We start from the raw sequence: 13354 nt of genomic DNA, 5'->3' as shown, positions 1-13354 counted from the left end.
CACTTAATGGAATACTGTTGATGAATTCCTTAGGCCAAACGTATTAGGCTAACTATACCCACATCAATTTTGTTAAACTTAAGGTACAATAAACTAGCCGGTCTGCAGAGTATGGCAGTTTTCGCTCAGATCTCGCGGATGCAGAGGCAAAATTCCGGTGTGCAAGGCAACAGCTGTTTTACACTATGACTCGTGGCCCAAGGCTAACCGGCGTTTGTGTAGCCAAGGATGTGGCCTTTTAAAATTGAGTGTTTCTCGTTTTTTAACACTAAGTTTGATGTTGAAATCGGAACTAAATTTAGTGTCTCCTTTTATTTTTTATTTTTGGAGACACCGATTTTTCATGGTGTGCAATGCCGTTTTTGAGAAAAAAATCACTGGTGTGCTCTTACCATGCTCTGCAGTCTGGTAAACTAAGCTATATTCCAGCAACGGTAGGTTTTAGTTATTTTATAATTATTTTTCAATACTGGTTCAGCGGTCAGTCAATTTGAAATAAGAAAACAAAATGGCTATTTTGTTATGAAATACCCGCATTACTATTACTTATGTTATAAATTTGTGTTTTCTAACAGGCCTCGTCATGCATGACTTGTGATATAATTTTTATATAGCATACCATGTCCAGGCTTGCTTGCCAAATCTGTGGTATAAACACAAATCTGTCGTGGTGTTCGCGGTGTCACTTGGTTGCATACTGTGGCAAAGACCATCAGAAGCAAGACTGGAAAACACACAAAAACGCATGTAAAGCAGCACGTGACCCAGTTGCCGTGGACGGTGTTAGAAAACTAAATTTAAACAGTGACAGCCAACAGCGAAATACCACGGCCAGAACAACAAACAATGTCAACCAATGTAAGAGTGCATGTTTGCATAGTTAATTATTAATTTTTGTGTTGTTTATTGTAGCTGTTTGAACATGAATGCCATACCTACCAATGAAAATTTTTTACAAAGCAGTAATATCACAGTGGGTAGTCTTGGACAGAAGTGCAGACAATAAGGCGCTGCCTGATTATGTTAACTTGACTTTTGTATTTAAAGCGGATAGATTGAAGACTACAAAGATGCCGCAGTGGGCCGCTGCCAATTCTGTGAGTTTAGAAGCTTACATGGAAAATGATGTAACAGAAGGTGATCGACAAAGAGTAAATGATATTTGGCAGTCAATGGAGACACATGGCCTTTGCATGCTTGACAAGTTTCTACCTGAAGAACATGCCAATGTGGTACAATTATATGTTTTTAAAGTTTTATTTCAAGGGGGCAATGCCTTAGGCATTTGATTTTTCATTTGTTTTGGATTTAAATAGTATGTAAAATGAACTGTTAATGTAGGCGGTTGCTTGAACTAATTTCACATTCCTTCTTATGTATGATCTTCTGAACAAGTTTAATTGACTTGCCAAAGGTATTTTCCATTCTTTTTAAAGTTATAGCAGCAACTGTTGCTGATTTAAGCATCATTAATGTGTAGTGTGTACTTTCTAGATCTCTGACCGTGTAAAATCTATATATGACATACCAGACTATTTTGAGGATGGGCAAATTCTACGGAACAAATCGGGGCCCGATAAAGTGCGTTTTGACAGGATACATTGGGTTGACGAAAGCTACAGTGACTGTCCCGCAATCAAAATTTTGTGCAAAAGATTAGACAAGATTGTCCATCTTTTCAGTTTGCAAACAAAATATATCGTCGAATCACGCACAAGGGTTTGATAGCTTTTTAATTGTTACCACCAAATTGTTTGAAATAACAATTTTCAATTCATGGTTTGCTACAGTAGCATTGATGAATTGCCTTAATACTATTCATTTTTAGTAGGTACTGGTTCATAAAGTTGTTCGTCGATGTATTTGCCTTTTAAAAATATTTCACTTTAAATTCTTATTAATTGAAATGTTGAATTGTTCTTGCAGCCGATGATAGCATGTTATCCTGGAGATGGCTCCTGTTATAAGCGGCATGTAGATAATCCGAAACGTGATGGACGTGTTTTCACTTGCCTCTATTATTTGAACAGGGAATGGAACAAGGTAAAATTTTGTTTATTTCATCAAAAAAAAGTTTTTTAAAAGACGCAATGTGTGTTGCATTGTCGGCAAAGGGAAGTTAATACTATGATATATATAGTACTTACAATAACTTTCTTTACACTTACAGCATATAATTTGCTCGTCCTATAAACGTCAATAACACACATCAAATTAATGTTGGAGGTTGTATTAGTTAAATGCATTATTTCCTAGTATGGTATTGGTAGCTTTGAAATTGAAAATTTGTTTTAATGTGTATACTGTTAACAACCATAATACATTACACTATGTTCCTTCAACCTGTTTGATGATAAAGCTGTTTTGATGATTTGTTTTTCACATGTTTGTGAAGTAACTTGGCACAATATATACCACAATCACATGACCTTACAAACTTGTTATTGTGGGCTGCAGTGCTGGACTGCAACCAAGTCATTTTGTAGCCTGTGGTCTGCTGTTTACAGTTATGGGAATTTCAAAGCAGACCACAAATCTTTGACTGCCAGTGTTATGTTTCTGGTTTGACAATATCAACATGGACAGGAAGCAACTGAAAAATTTTGGGTCTTGATGAGTTTGATTAAATTAGCAATCGAACAAGTTTGCAATTCTCATACTTTGCAAACTTGCTGGACAAAGCTGTTCTTGATGTTTACATCTTTTGTTTTTTTTTAGTCTTACGGCGGAAACCTCTGCCTGTATCCTAAAGATTCAAGAGGTGTTACAAAGAAAGTAATGTGTGAGCCTGTATTTAATAGAATGATCATTTTTTATTCCGATGAAAGAAATCCACATGAAGTTCTGCCAACCTACCAGAAAAGGTATTTACATAGTACCAGTAACATTCATGTGTTAAATATATGCATATTTGAGGCTGCACAGAATTAAAATATAGCCTAGAAAGCATGAATATGTTCATATAACAAACATGTAATCTCTGTTGCTTAAAGTTAAAAACTTTCACAGATTTGCAATTACCTGCTGGTATTTTGATCGTGATGAAAGGGTACAGGCGATAGCGCAGTTTGCACAGCAACGGCAGTAGCAAGAACATACTCTCTTTTGCTAGGCAACCATTGTTGTTGTTTTAGCAGCTGCAAGGGAAAATGACAAACACTTTGTACCGACCCTGGCATCATTCAAATAACACTGAATTGATCTATTCCCAGTTCCTTAGCATTTCGTTCCTTTTTGTTGTTCCCAATCACGGGTTTTAAACTTTTAATGCATATCAATTTGTTATCATGGATTTTTTATACTTGTAGCAAACATGTGTAGTATACTGTTGTTTAATCCTTAAGCATTTGAAACTTTATGAACCGCTTTCTTTCTGTGCACCGAATCGCAAGAAAGCACAAGTGCTCACTAGAATCCGTGCAGATTTCTAATTGCTTCAGAAGTGAACAAATGCGTTTACTTAAGCCCCTCTCACAAAAGATTTTTTGCAAAACTGCTCCATTACATGCGACAATCGAGAAAAAATTGCTGCCTCTATTGGGCTTAGAAATTCGTATACTTTCTGCAATGTTGTGAAGAAGTTTAAATGCAGTTCACAATGATGACAGCGATCTTTTACTTCGTGATGACGCATTTATGAGGCTTTTATGTCCGAAGTGTTTTAGTGCCAAAGTGCAAGTGATGCCATTGACGTAACGGTGGTGAATGTCCGAACGTTTTTACCGACTGCCAAGAAAGGCGATAGTATTTTATTTTGTGTTCCTGTATTAGCTTTATGAAAGCGCTCTTCATTGTTTGATTTTATCCGTTACGACCAGTCTGACTACCCATGATCAGATTCTTGTAGAAACATACCTACGGTTTGGGAAGTGTTTGAAAGTTTCATTCATCGTGGTTGTATTGAAAAATTGCCTTAATACTCAAATAGTTGTGAAAACTTAAATGTTAGAAGGAGACAGGTAAACTTTTCCGCAACGTATTTTTTGTGAATTTTATGTTCCACGCATCCGGGTGTAGTCCTTTCTATGCTTGTGAATGATGTTGGCAAGGTGTCATGGCGCGATGTTCGTGATCCACCTCAAATTATGATCACGTGATGTGGGACGGTGTTCATTTGTGTATATGACTTCCATTGTGCAGTATGTGCGTGCTCTTCTCCAGTATATTTCAATAAACATTTTTTTTCTTTTTTGCCCACCCAGAAAAGCTTTATGGTGTGAATGTCCTTAAAATTGGTTCTTCTGCGTAATTCAAGTGGTTAGGTTCATTTTTATGAAGGTTTAGGATTATACAGAACAAGGTCGTAGCCAGGGTAATTTTTTTTCCCAGACAGATATGTGAAGTATTTCCCCGGTTAAGTATGTTGTTAAATGCAGCATAGCACTAAAATATTTTCTGCCAGAAATCTTGTGGAGATAAGTGCCTCAATGTAGGCTATAGCTACGGTCTTAGAACGTGGAAGTCATCCAGAGCCTAATTTTGCTGAACATTTTAAGTCTTGTCGTAGCTTGTTGGTTGTGAGCCGTAGGCTACTTCACGGGACTCGGCGAGCGGCGGCAGAATTTTTTGTGAAGTTTTGTCTCATTTTGAATACAAACTTCAATCAGTTGAGAAGTCCTCATCTACAAAACTCCCTTGTAAGCCTACGTGTTTATACACATAGCATACGCTTTAATTTTGAAATACCACATGTTGAATAGGCTGTTATTAACAGCGTTGTCTAGCTTCGTATGATAAAGTACAGTATGTTGTTATTGGTAATTTGAGAAATACATTAAATGCAGGCGTGTACAACAAGAACAAGGGTTATTGACCTATTTTACATAATACGATGATTGCAGTAGGCCTATAGCTTGCGTGTTTTCTGATCTCATTCGTCGTGAATAAGTAAATTGTATTGTAACAAAAAGAATTGTCGAAAGCCCTTCCCGCGCGCCATGCAACTTGAGCACTCCTGACAATTAGGATTTTATAATAGGCTTATCGGGTTGCAAGACAATTTTAAACTACAGCCTACAATGTACTCTTTATTTATAATTTTTACAAAAACATTTGATATTAAAGAATCTTTAGAAGCTTTCTACCTTTCCGTGTTTACCTCCCGTATGTTGATGACTTTTATGCAATTAAAGAACTTTGAAGAGATAACGCTATCTATAATTTGCTAGAAATGCTGAGTGTGCCAAACAAACACTTGATCTATGCGCAATCAAATTTCCTATAAGCTATTTTACCACAAAGAAATTTTGAAAATTTTTCTTTAACATGTACTGTTTTTCTTATCAGCATTTTCCGTATTTGGAAAAATATATCTAATTGCTTCCAACTAAAACATTTAGTTCCACATCACAACTTACGAAACTACGATTATTATTATTGTCCTTTCCAGGCTCAATGTTCACGTTTCAGCGGTATTGTATTATCGCTTTACGTAATATCTTGTAAAATAGATCTCCATTAAGTGTTGTCTATTTAGCAAAGTTGTAAAATCAATCCAGTGTGGTCTTGTTAAACAAAATCACATCAACCAACCACAAAATTAACTTCACAGAAATGAAAGGAATCTTGTTTTGTCATAGCCCAGTTCAAGATGTAGGCTTGCTTATACCAACAGTAAAAGTTGCACCATTTAATTTACAAAAATATCTCCATAACAACAATTAGCAGGGTATAAAACAATTGTAAAATGGTTAGCATGTGCAAGGGAACAAAAAAGTCTCTCCACATCAAGGCTATAAATTTTAAATTAAAAAGGAACGCAATTTTTTTCTTCTTTCTATCTCAAGACCAGTACGATAACTTCGGACACTTTAACACATGACGGCAGGTGTAGCAAAATTCTAAACGATGGACAAAAAACATTAACTAAGCTTATTTAAGAAGTTAATAACATTTAATTTGGTTTCTCTGTTAGCCATATATCACAGATTAAGTTACAGACTTACTAGGGTTGATTGAGTCCACACAATGCTTGTAGAATTCACCCTTGTTGACGTCACGATTGCAGAATCTCCGGCATTTTTTATGAATGATCCGTTTCAGTAACGAAACTTTGATGTGAAAATTCTCTAGATAATTAACAGAAAAAATTAACACAAATTTATGTTACAAATGTGGTAATATTTTGATAACCACTGCCGGTGAAACGATGGTTTTTAACATGTGATTTTGAGTAAAAGGCTTGCTTGTAGTGATTCCATTTCCACTCACTATTTTAAACAGCCTTTTGTAAGAGACTGTATCCGACTTATTTTCCGCTTCCCAGGAAACCAACAAATTTTATACAGGCCATAGACATGGGGTCGGGCGAATTTTTAGATTTTTTCTTTTCTTAGGTACTTTCTTGTCCATACTAATTTCTAATGTGAAGGGTTTTTACTTTTAAAAATTGCAGTGAATTGCAGTTGTGATTCTCTTCATTAAAAAACGGCCTATTCGGCCTTCATCAGGGAACCATTGTATACTATATGAAAACACAGAGGTCACCAAACTGCGACCAGCAGTGTCATGTTGAGCTGGTTACTTGACAGTGCTGCAATTGTCAGCGATGCAAGCAGTTTTGTCAGTTTTACTATTATAACCAAATCGTCACCTTTATCTTAACGCCAGAATAATGTAAACTCCGTAACAACAAACCAATACCTAATTTCTTTGTTTTTATTCCATACAATTACCCAAGCTAACCCAAACTTTCAAAATTATCTAAAACCGCCGAAATTTTTGAGAAAATTTAGTTTTTGTGCTGCTATATTCCCTTGTGTAGGGCTGAGATTATTTCGGTGTTATAAATAAAGTTACTTCTTCGCTTTGTTCGTAGCCTTCGTATGTTACGTCACCCGTACGTTTGTCGGACCACTTGTTTTGACCACAAGTGAACCGCCTTTTTCTTCGCGATTTGTAATATGACGTGTTCAAAAGTTACTTCAGAACACAGGATTGCTTAGTAATATTGTTGTGAAAGAAAAATATTTTGAAGTTTTCTCTTTTGCTACATACACAATCCGTTCATTTGTAGCGCTGGTTTTTAATTGCGACGTTTTCTAAAATTATATCACCTACATGTTCAAAAGTTTGAAGTAAAGTCCAGTTCTATTATTTTTTAACTGAAAACAGTAAAATTTGCGCATTGTCATAATTAGCACAGAACTTCGGTTTTAAAAGAAGTTTATGTCGTTAGATTAATTACAAAATTTTGTAAGAAATTTTCTTTATAGAAGTTGTGTTCAAACTTAAAAAAAACTGAAAGCCAAGTTACTAGAAGCTCCAGCCCAAATTTTGTTATAAAAGTGAGTGCAGTCGTTTATTTGTACTATATTATTACTTTAAACACGATTATTTTTAGTCGCTTTTTTCGGATTTCTATGTGTGCTTTCCTTTCGGTGCGGCCCGCTACCACTCATCATTTCAGTTTTGTGGATTAGGACCACTAATCAAAAGATTCGGAGACCCTTGTTGAACATAAAAGTTTGTTGTGATAAGTTGGCAAAGTGTTTAGTGAAATTATATAACAAACATTTGCCTAACCTTTAAAAAAACAAAGGATTAATTAGAAGCTCCAACAAACGGTTTCTCATATAAATAACGGCAGAAGGTGGGACACTAGTAATGACACGATCGTAATGACAATTGTTTATATGTACTCATTGTACTGTGCGCAAATTCCGTGGTCGGGTTTGATCGGAAGACTCAAAAAGATTTTGAGCTGCTCAAAATTTGTTGAGTGTCCTTCCGTTCTGGAATTAAATGTAGCGGTAACGTATCCAAAATAAGATAGGCTGCATCTTCGTTTAGTAAACTAGCAGGTGCAGGGACGGGACGAAATTTGGTGTATTTTACCTTTGTCAAGATGACATGCGAAAAAATTTACGCGTTTTTGTCAAACAAAAACTCAGTGTCAAGTTGTTTGGAGTGTTTTCGAGTATGGTGAGAATAAGTTTAAAGTGATCAAGGTTTAAAAGGTGAGTAACGCATAAGTATCCATCAAGAGTATACTAAGCTTAAAATTTCATAATTAGATAATTGTAGGTTATTCGAAAAGCATGGCCTGAAATATATCAGACGCGATTATGTCACTTAAATTTTCAAAATCACCGGATTACAACTTTTTCAAATATGCCAACCTACCTCCTTGTACCGCAAGGAAGACAGTCGACAGAATAAGAAGTCCAAGAAAAACCTGAGTAATCTTTACAGAATTGCGCATGATTTCGGTTTTATTTGCTTTCTGGAATCCTTTAAATGAGTCAGTTTCCAAACAGAACACTAAGCAATAAACCTGTAAACATATGTGTACATTAATTAAACGTGGTTGAAACGAAGCTCACTATATAGATCGGCTTAAACTTCGTTGGCTTACTATCTTTCAATGAACACAATGAGATGCTGATGGGTCTACCAAAATGCTTGTTTTGGGGTTTGCTAGTTCTAAACAAAGTTTAATTATGTAAATCACTCCGCGTAATTTTATTGTTCCTTGCCTTAACTTCCTCCAAAGATTTAAGATATCTCACTGCGTCTGTTTTGTACTTCTTCAAATATGAAAGCTGACAGTAAAATAACAAACTCACTGTTTGCAAAGTAAAGCAATAAAGAATGCTTTTATGGATAGTTTGATGTCAGAAATCGTTAAATGGTCTAACCCTGGTTCCTTTTACCTGGGTAGGACCATGTGACAAAGGGACCGAAACAAATCACGGTTTTATAGAGACGAGGACCTGCCTTTCTCTCCACGCAACATTGCGCCATACTCGAAATCGTATAATTTACAATTTGCAATATCAGCATCATATGAGTATAAGCGCCAAGGTTCTAACTAAACTCCCGATTTCTATGCCTATTTTCTTTGTCCGGCACATTCGCACGAACATGTCTATATTAAGACAAAATTCTGCAAGACGTTTTGAAAATGCATTTTCTAAAATTGTGTTTACAATGTTCAGGCGCCGGGTAACTTTCAATAACACCCCCACATTTTAAAGTTCTTTTGCTTTTTGTAAGAAGTTTGAATTTCTCCCTTCTACGATTCGTGCGAAGCTGTAACAAAAAAGTTATAACCAACCTTGTAATTTGTCCTCTAAGTTTGAAACACGCCTTTTCCCAATTTTATTCTTATAACATTGGTCAAGAAACATGTCCTTGAAAGCAAGAAAAGTCCAACTAGTGAGACAATTAAGCCAATATAATTCTACGTTGCTATGTTTAACTGCTGCAGTTACAGAATCTGTTTTAAGCGAATACGGTTCCACATTTATAGTATACACTCTGTGCCGTATATGCAGCGTTGCTATACAACAGGACTATGTATTTTTCAAAAGGATTGAAATTGTGTCCAAATCGCAAAACCAATTTTTTCCTCGGATAAGTTTTGTTTAGGTTTCGAAAACAAAAGCAACTGTCTGAGGAATTTCTAATCTGAATGAGTAACACAACCTCAGTCGCCATTCAGTGATGACATCATCGATGTTGCATCATCATTTATGTTGAGCAAAGTCTTATATTTCACAGCTGGCTAATTTCTAATCGTGTGGGAAAGGCAAGATTCAGACAGGGCGGAATTATTTCTGCAACTATTGTTTTCGACAACGTTTTATACATTAATGAAAACCACGTCTTAGAAGTATGGGCAACAGAAAAGCTTACACCTTGTTGCTTTCAGCCGTTTAGGGAAGAGCTTTTTTTAATTAACAAACCAAAAATGAGCAAGCATAGACTGCATTTGTATAAAACGATATACAAACGGCTACCGAATGATGTTAAAAGCTATCGGTGTGGTGCGCTTTTGCCGGCAATTTGTTCGAATTTGCGAGAAAAATCATTCCCAATCGTTTAAGATCTTAAGCATTGATTAGCATGCTGTCGAGCTGATACACTGTAGATTATACAAAGAACAAACATTAACACTTCGCACGCTTGTAATCAACCTAAAAATAACGCTATGTTTCCTCATACACAATGCCCTGCCAACTAACGACAAGGTTCCTTTTTCAAACCGTGATAACGCACGTGATTACGCCAAACAAAAGTACAAGCAAAATTGCACACGATTACAAGTCTCCAACACATCACAAACAACTAAGAAGAAAAGCGCATCTCGTCTTTCGTAAAAACGCTCATTGATATTGCACACCTAGTGTACCATGACGAAACGACATGCCCCTTGGTGACGCGTCAATTTTAAAGATATCTGTCGTCACGGATCAGTGGTAAACAATCCATTTTCGTCGGAAGAGTCGAGCAGATCACAGATGATTAGTGACTCGATTCCGAGGATGTAGGAGCACGTGCGTGGTTCCAGGAGAAATAACGTCACGGAGTGCGGGCTCTGAGCGTTCTTTTTACATTTCATCCGGACTACCACCTCCCGTGCCTTTCCAGTTTCCTCGCATACGTCACCGTTTCCGTAATAATGGGATACCTGGGTAACTGTTAACTTGTCCTAGAATGAAACAAAAATCGCTTCTGTAAAAAGTTGTTAAACTATGATAAGATAAAAACAAACACAACATTACGTTTAAAAAAACATTTACAAAAAGCACTTGAACACAACAACACTGAGTTAATAACCAGATGTGGGCAATTCGGCGGTACTATAGTACCGAATTAATGTACCGCGGGTACTCTTTCCTAAAAGTACCGAAATACTTTTTTCAAGAAATATAAGTCGGTCCCGGTACTTTTAAAATGATTACTCCAAGATTTTGAGAAGTGTTTAAAACTTCCTTTTAATAAAAAATAAGTGCCAATTTTAGCGCCTTTTTTCTTTTTTAATTTAAAAATGTCTGACCATGTCGCAAAGAGTGAGTTTACACATTTTTTGGCCCGAAGAAACCTTTAGCGGCATCATAATATGTGCAAAACTTGCACTTGCAGCGGATCCAGTTACCGTTCCGGTACCGGCAATTAACGAATTACTTTTTTTTAAATAGTACCGATTACCGGAACCGTTGATACATTTTTTGCCAAGTACCACGTACCAGTACCAACAGTACTTTCAAAGCACCCTCTGTCTACCTCTAGTAATAACCTTAACTAAATTTACTCAGCAATGCTGACCTTATCTTCCACCGTAAGACGAGGTTTCCCTGCTTTTGATTTTACCCATTTCAAGTGTTCCATCCCATCCCATTTTCCCACGTAGATGGTTGTACGACCAAGTTTGTTATCATCGTGATATTGGGTGACATGCTTGCCATAACAGTATTCAAACCTTCAAAAACATTTACCTGTGACAATCTTTGATAGCTGCACACTTCAAGTCAAAATTGACACACCCTTAACTATAAACTACACTTGTACATAAGATATTATCAAAGCAGACAGTGGTTTGAGTTTACCTCCACCAACCAGTCCCTCCCCTTAGGCAATAAACTCCAGAAAGAAACTCTTTCAACAAGGATTTGTCAACCAGGGTAGATATAGTTGTGGACTGAACTTTACGCATCTCATTCTTTCTTGGAGTATCATCTAGATCTTTCTCATTTGAACTCTGTGATCGTGGAAAATCTGCAGGAAATTTGAGCCAATCCAATTAAGTTATCAAGAGAATGTTGAAATCAAACAATCACTCTTTTTATCAAATCACAAAACTGGAACTGAAAACTACCTTTGGGTTGCTGTTGCAATTGCTTGACAAGCGAACTTGGCTTTACCGGAGCATTATCCAGTGGAATGCACTGGACTTCGTTGATTTGTTTTCCTTTCAACTGTAGAAATTAACAAAATTGACAAAAATATACGAGTATTGACATTAGCAGTACACATATGTATCAATACCATTAAATATGCTACTTTTAGTGTATCTCCTTTTCATGTAAAACATATTACTTACATTATACAAAGGGTTTTTGCAAAGCTCTGGAGTCAAAACAACAAGCTCATATTCGCAAGAACTGGTTTCAGATACTGATATGATTTCATTGCGTGACCCAGGTCCACATACATAAATCACTTTACTTCTGCGACCTGAACCTGACTGTAAACATAAGAAGACCAATTTTGATTAAACACATCATGTAGCTTTATCACTAGAGTTGTTGATATAAAATGCTTATCATTTTTTAAATTTGTAACTACTGAATGCTTTTTTTAACATTAACATAATTACTTTTATATCGCATGGTGTTCCATCAGTCATGTTCACTGCATAGTATGGAGTTTTAACACCATTAATTTTTTGTCGGGTCACCTCTCCTTCGTTCGTAGGTATCATGACAGGATCAATTAGTAGACCATTTTTGTCAATTTTGTTTGTGAAATAGCCCAAGAAAAACTCAGTTGACTTAACGTAAGAATTTTGATCATCGTCATTGTGCAAGACAATTTTTTGTCCATCCTCAGTTTCATACACAACAGTTGACTCCTGTTTGGTACCACTTTTTCGAACTCTCTCTTCATGAAATTGTCTGATATGTTTCCCATGGCACAATTCATATGTCCAATATGCTTCAATACGTTGAGAGCAAGCAGTGCTTTTGAAAAGAGGTGCCAAGAGTTCATGGGGAGCTTTTGTCTTTGCTAAAAGATCATCTTTGCTAATATCACCATCTAAGTCTGTTATACTTATTGTAGGTACAGTGCAACTATAGCGTTCATTGTCAACTGAAGTTATAATAAAAGTATCATCAGAATTATATTCTAATCCTGGGGGTGCAAGTTTTTCAATGTTTGCATGTCTTCCAGGCCAATTAATTCGAAATGAAATGTCATCTTTTAAAGCAGAGAATGGTTGTCCACTTTCAATGAAATGTATTTGCATAAATAACCATACTGCTTTTAACCACATCTTGAAGAATTCCTCTTCCTACATAAAGTACTACTATTCACCACTGCAGCGTGGTATTTACCAAAAACCAGTATCACAGATAAGCTACTCTTGTCCTATTGTCAATTTAATTGCAGTACATATTGAAATGTGATGGGGCTTAAAGTAAAAAATTGTTGTCATAAATTTATGAGAGTACGGCATGGACTTCCAAACAAAGATAATGCTGGTATTTCATACTACGCTACTGAGTAATAAGTCTGTTACATTTCAGAAACAATAGAGTTAATGCAGCAAAAAAGTTTTATTAAACAAACGAAATACAAACTTTTGTTAAAACTCTTTAAGAAAACTCGGGTCTAGTGCAGAGTAGAATGAAGTCACAGTTTTAGTAGCTGGAGTATAGTATACAAATGCAAAGAGGTGGGCAGTCGGTACTTTGAAAGTAATGTCGATACCGGTACTGGTATTTATCAAAAAATGTACCCACGATTCCGGTATTCAGTACTATTTCAAAAAAATAGTTTGGTGCTTTGTCGGTACTTGGTACTGGTACTTTTTTTGTAAAAGATGCTGCTGCAATTGCAATGTTTG

The 13354-nt window shown here is 36.1% G+C and overlaps 2 protein-coding genes and 1 long non-coding RNA gene across 3 annotated transcripts; 1 reads left to right on the top strand and 2 right to left on the bottom strand.

The window, feature by feature from the left end:
* Positions 1 to 557: 557 nt before the first annotated feature.
* Positions 558 to 3691, top strand: LOC143465631 (prolyl hydroxylase EGLN3-like). The gene is made up of 6 exons (XM_076964024.1): positions 558 to 858; positions 1048 to 1232; positions 1495 to 1719; positions 1927 to 2043; positions 2719 to 2864; positions 3010 to 3691. The coding sequence occupies exons 1-6, from the start codon at positions 621 to 623 to the stop codon at positions 3086 to 3088; spliced, it is 990 nt and encodes a 329-aa protein (XP_076820139.1). The 5' UTR covers positions 558 to 620; the 3' UTR covers positions 3089 to 3691.
* A 1706-nt stretch (positions 3692 to 5397) lies between these two features.
* LOC143466103 (uncharacterized) lies at positions 5398 to 8300 on the bottom strand. The gene is made up of 3 exons (XR_013118701.1): positions 8125 to 8300; positions 5946 to 6068; positions 5398 to 5840 (listed from the first exon to the last, which is right to left on the bottom strand). It is a non-coding gene; the product is annotated as an uncharacterized LOC143466103 (long non-coding RNA).
* A 1593-nt stretch (positions 8301 to 9893) lies between these two features.
* Positions 9894 to 12940, bottom strand: LOC143464416 (endoplasmic reticulum lectin 1-like). Its single transcript, XM_076962164.1, has 6 exons — positions 12104 to 12940; positions 11828 to 11971; positions 11603 to 11702; positions 11334 to 11502; positions 11053 to 11206; positions 9894 to 10435 (listed from the first exon to the last, which is right to left on the bottom strand). Exons 1-6 carry the CDS (start codon positions 12779 to 12781, stop codon positions 10190 to 10192), a joined length of 1491 nt encoding a protein of 496 aa, XP_076818279.1. The 5' UTR covers positions 12782 to 12940; the 3' UTR covers positions 9894 to 10189.
* Between the last annotated feature and the right edge of the window lie 414 nt (positions 12941 to 13354).

Source organism: Clavelina lepadiformis, chromosome 7, assembly GCF_947623445.1.
Source record: "Clavelina lepadiformis chromosome 7, kaClaLepa1.1, whole genome shotgun sequence".
Lineage (NCBI taxonomy): Eukaryota > Metazoa > Chordata > Ascidiacea > Aplousobranchia > Clavelinidae > Clavelina > Clavelina lepadiformis.
Note: the sequence above shows the minus strand (reverse complement) of the source record. Positions and strands in the feature narration are given on the sequence as shown.

Bases quoted from the DNA above. Each gene is read 5' to 3' on its own strand.
- LOC143465631 (XM_076964024.1), top strand. From the start codon at position 621: ATGTCCAGGCTTGCTTGCCAAATCTGTGGTATAAACACAAATCTGTCG. The intron at 1,720-1,926 runs GTTTGATAGCTT...TTGTTCTTGCAG, and splicing joins TCGTCGAATCACGCACAAGG to CCGATGATAGCATGTTATCC. The intron at 2,865-3,009 runs GTATTTACATAG...AAACTTTCACAG, and splicing joins CTGCCAACCTACCAGAAAAG to ATTTGCAATTACCTGCTGGT.
- LOC143464416 (XM_076962164.1), bottom strand. From the start codon at position 12,781: ATGTGGTTAAAAGCAGTATGGTTATTTATGCAAATACATTTCATTGAA. The intron at 11,972-12,103 runs GTAATTATGTTA...TTATGTTTACAG, and splicing joins GAACACCATGCGATATAAAA to TCAGGTTCAGGTCGCAGAAG. The intron at 11,703-11,827 runs GTAAGTAATATG...TAATTTCTACAG, and splicing joins GCAAAAACCCTTTGTATAAT to TTGAAAGGAAAACAAATCAA.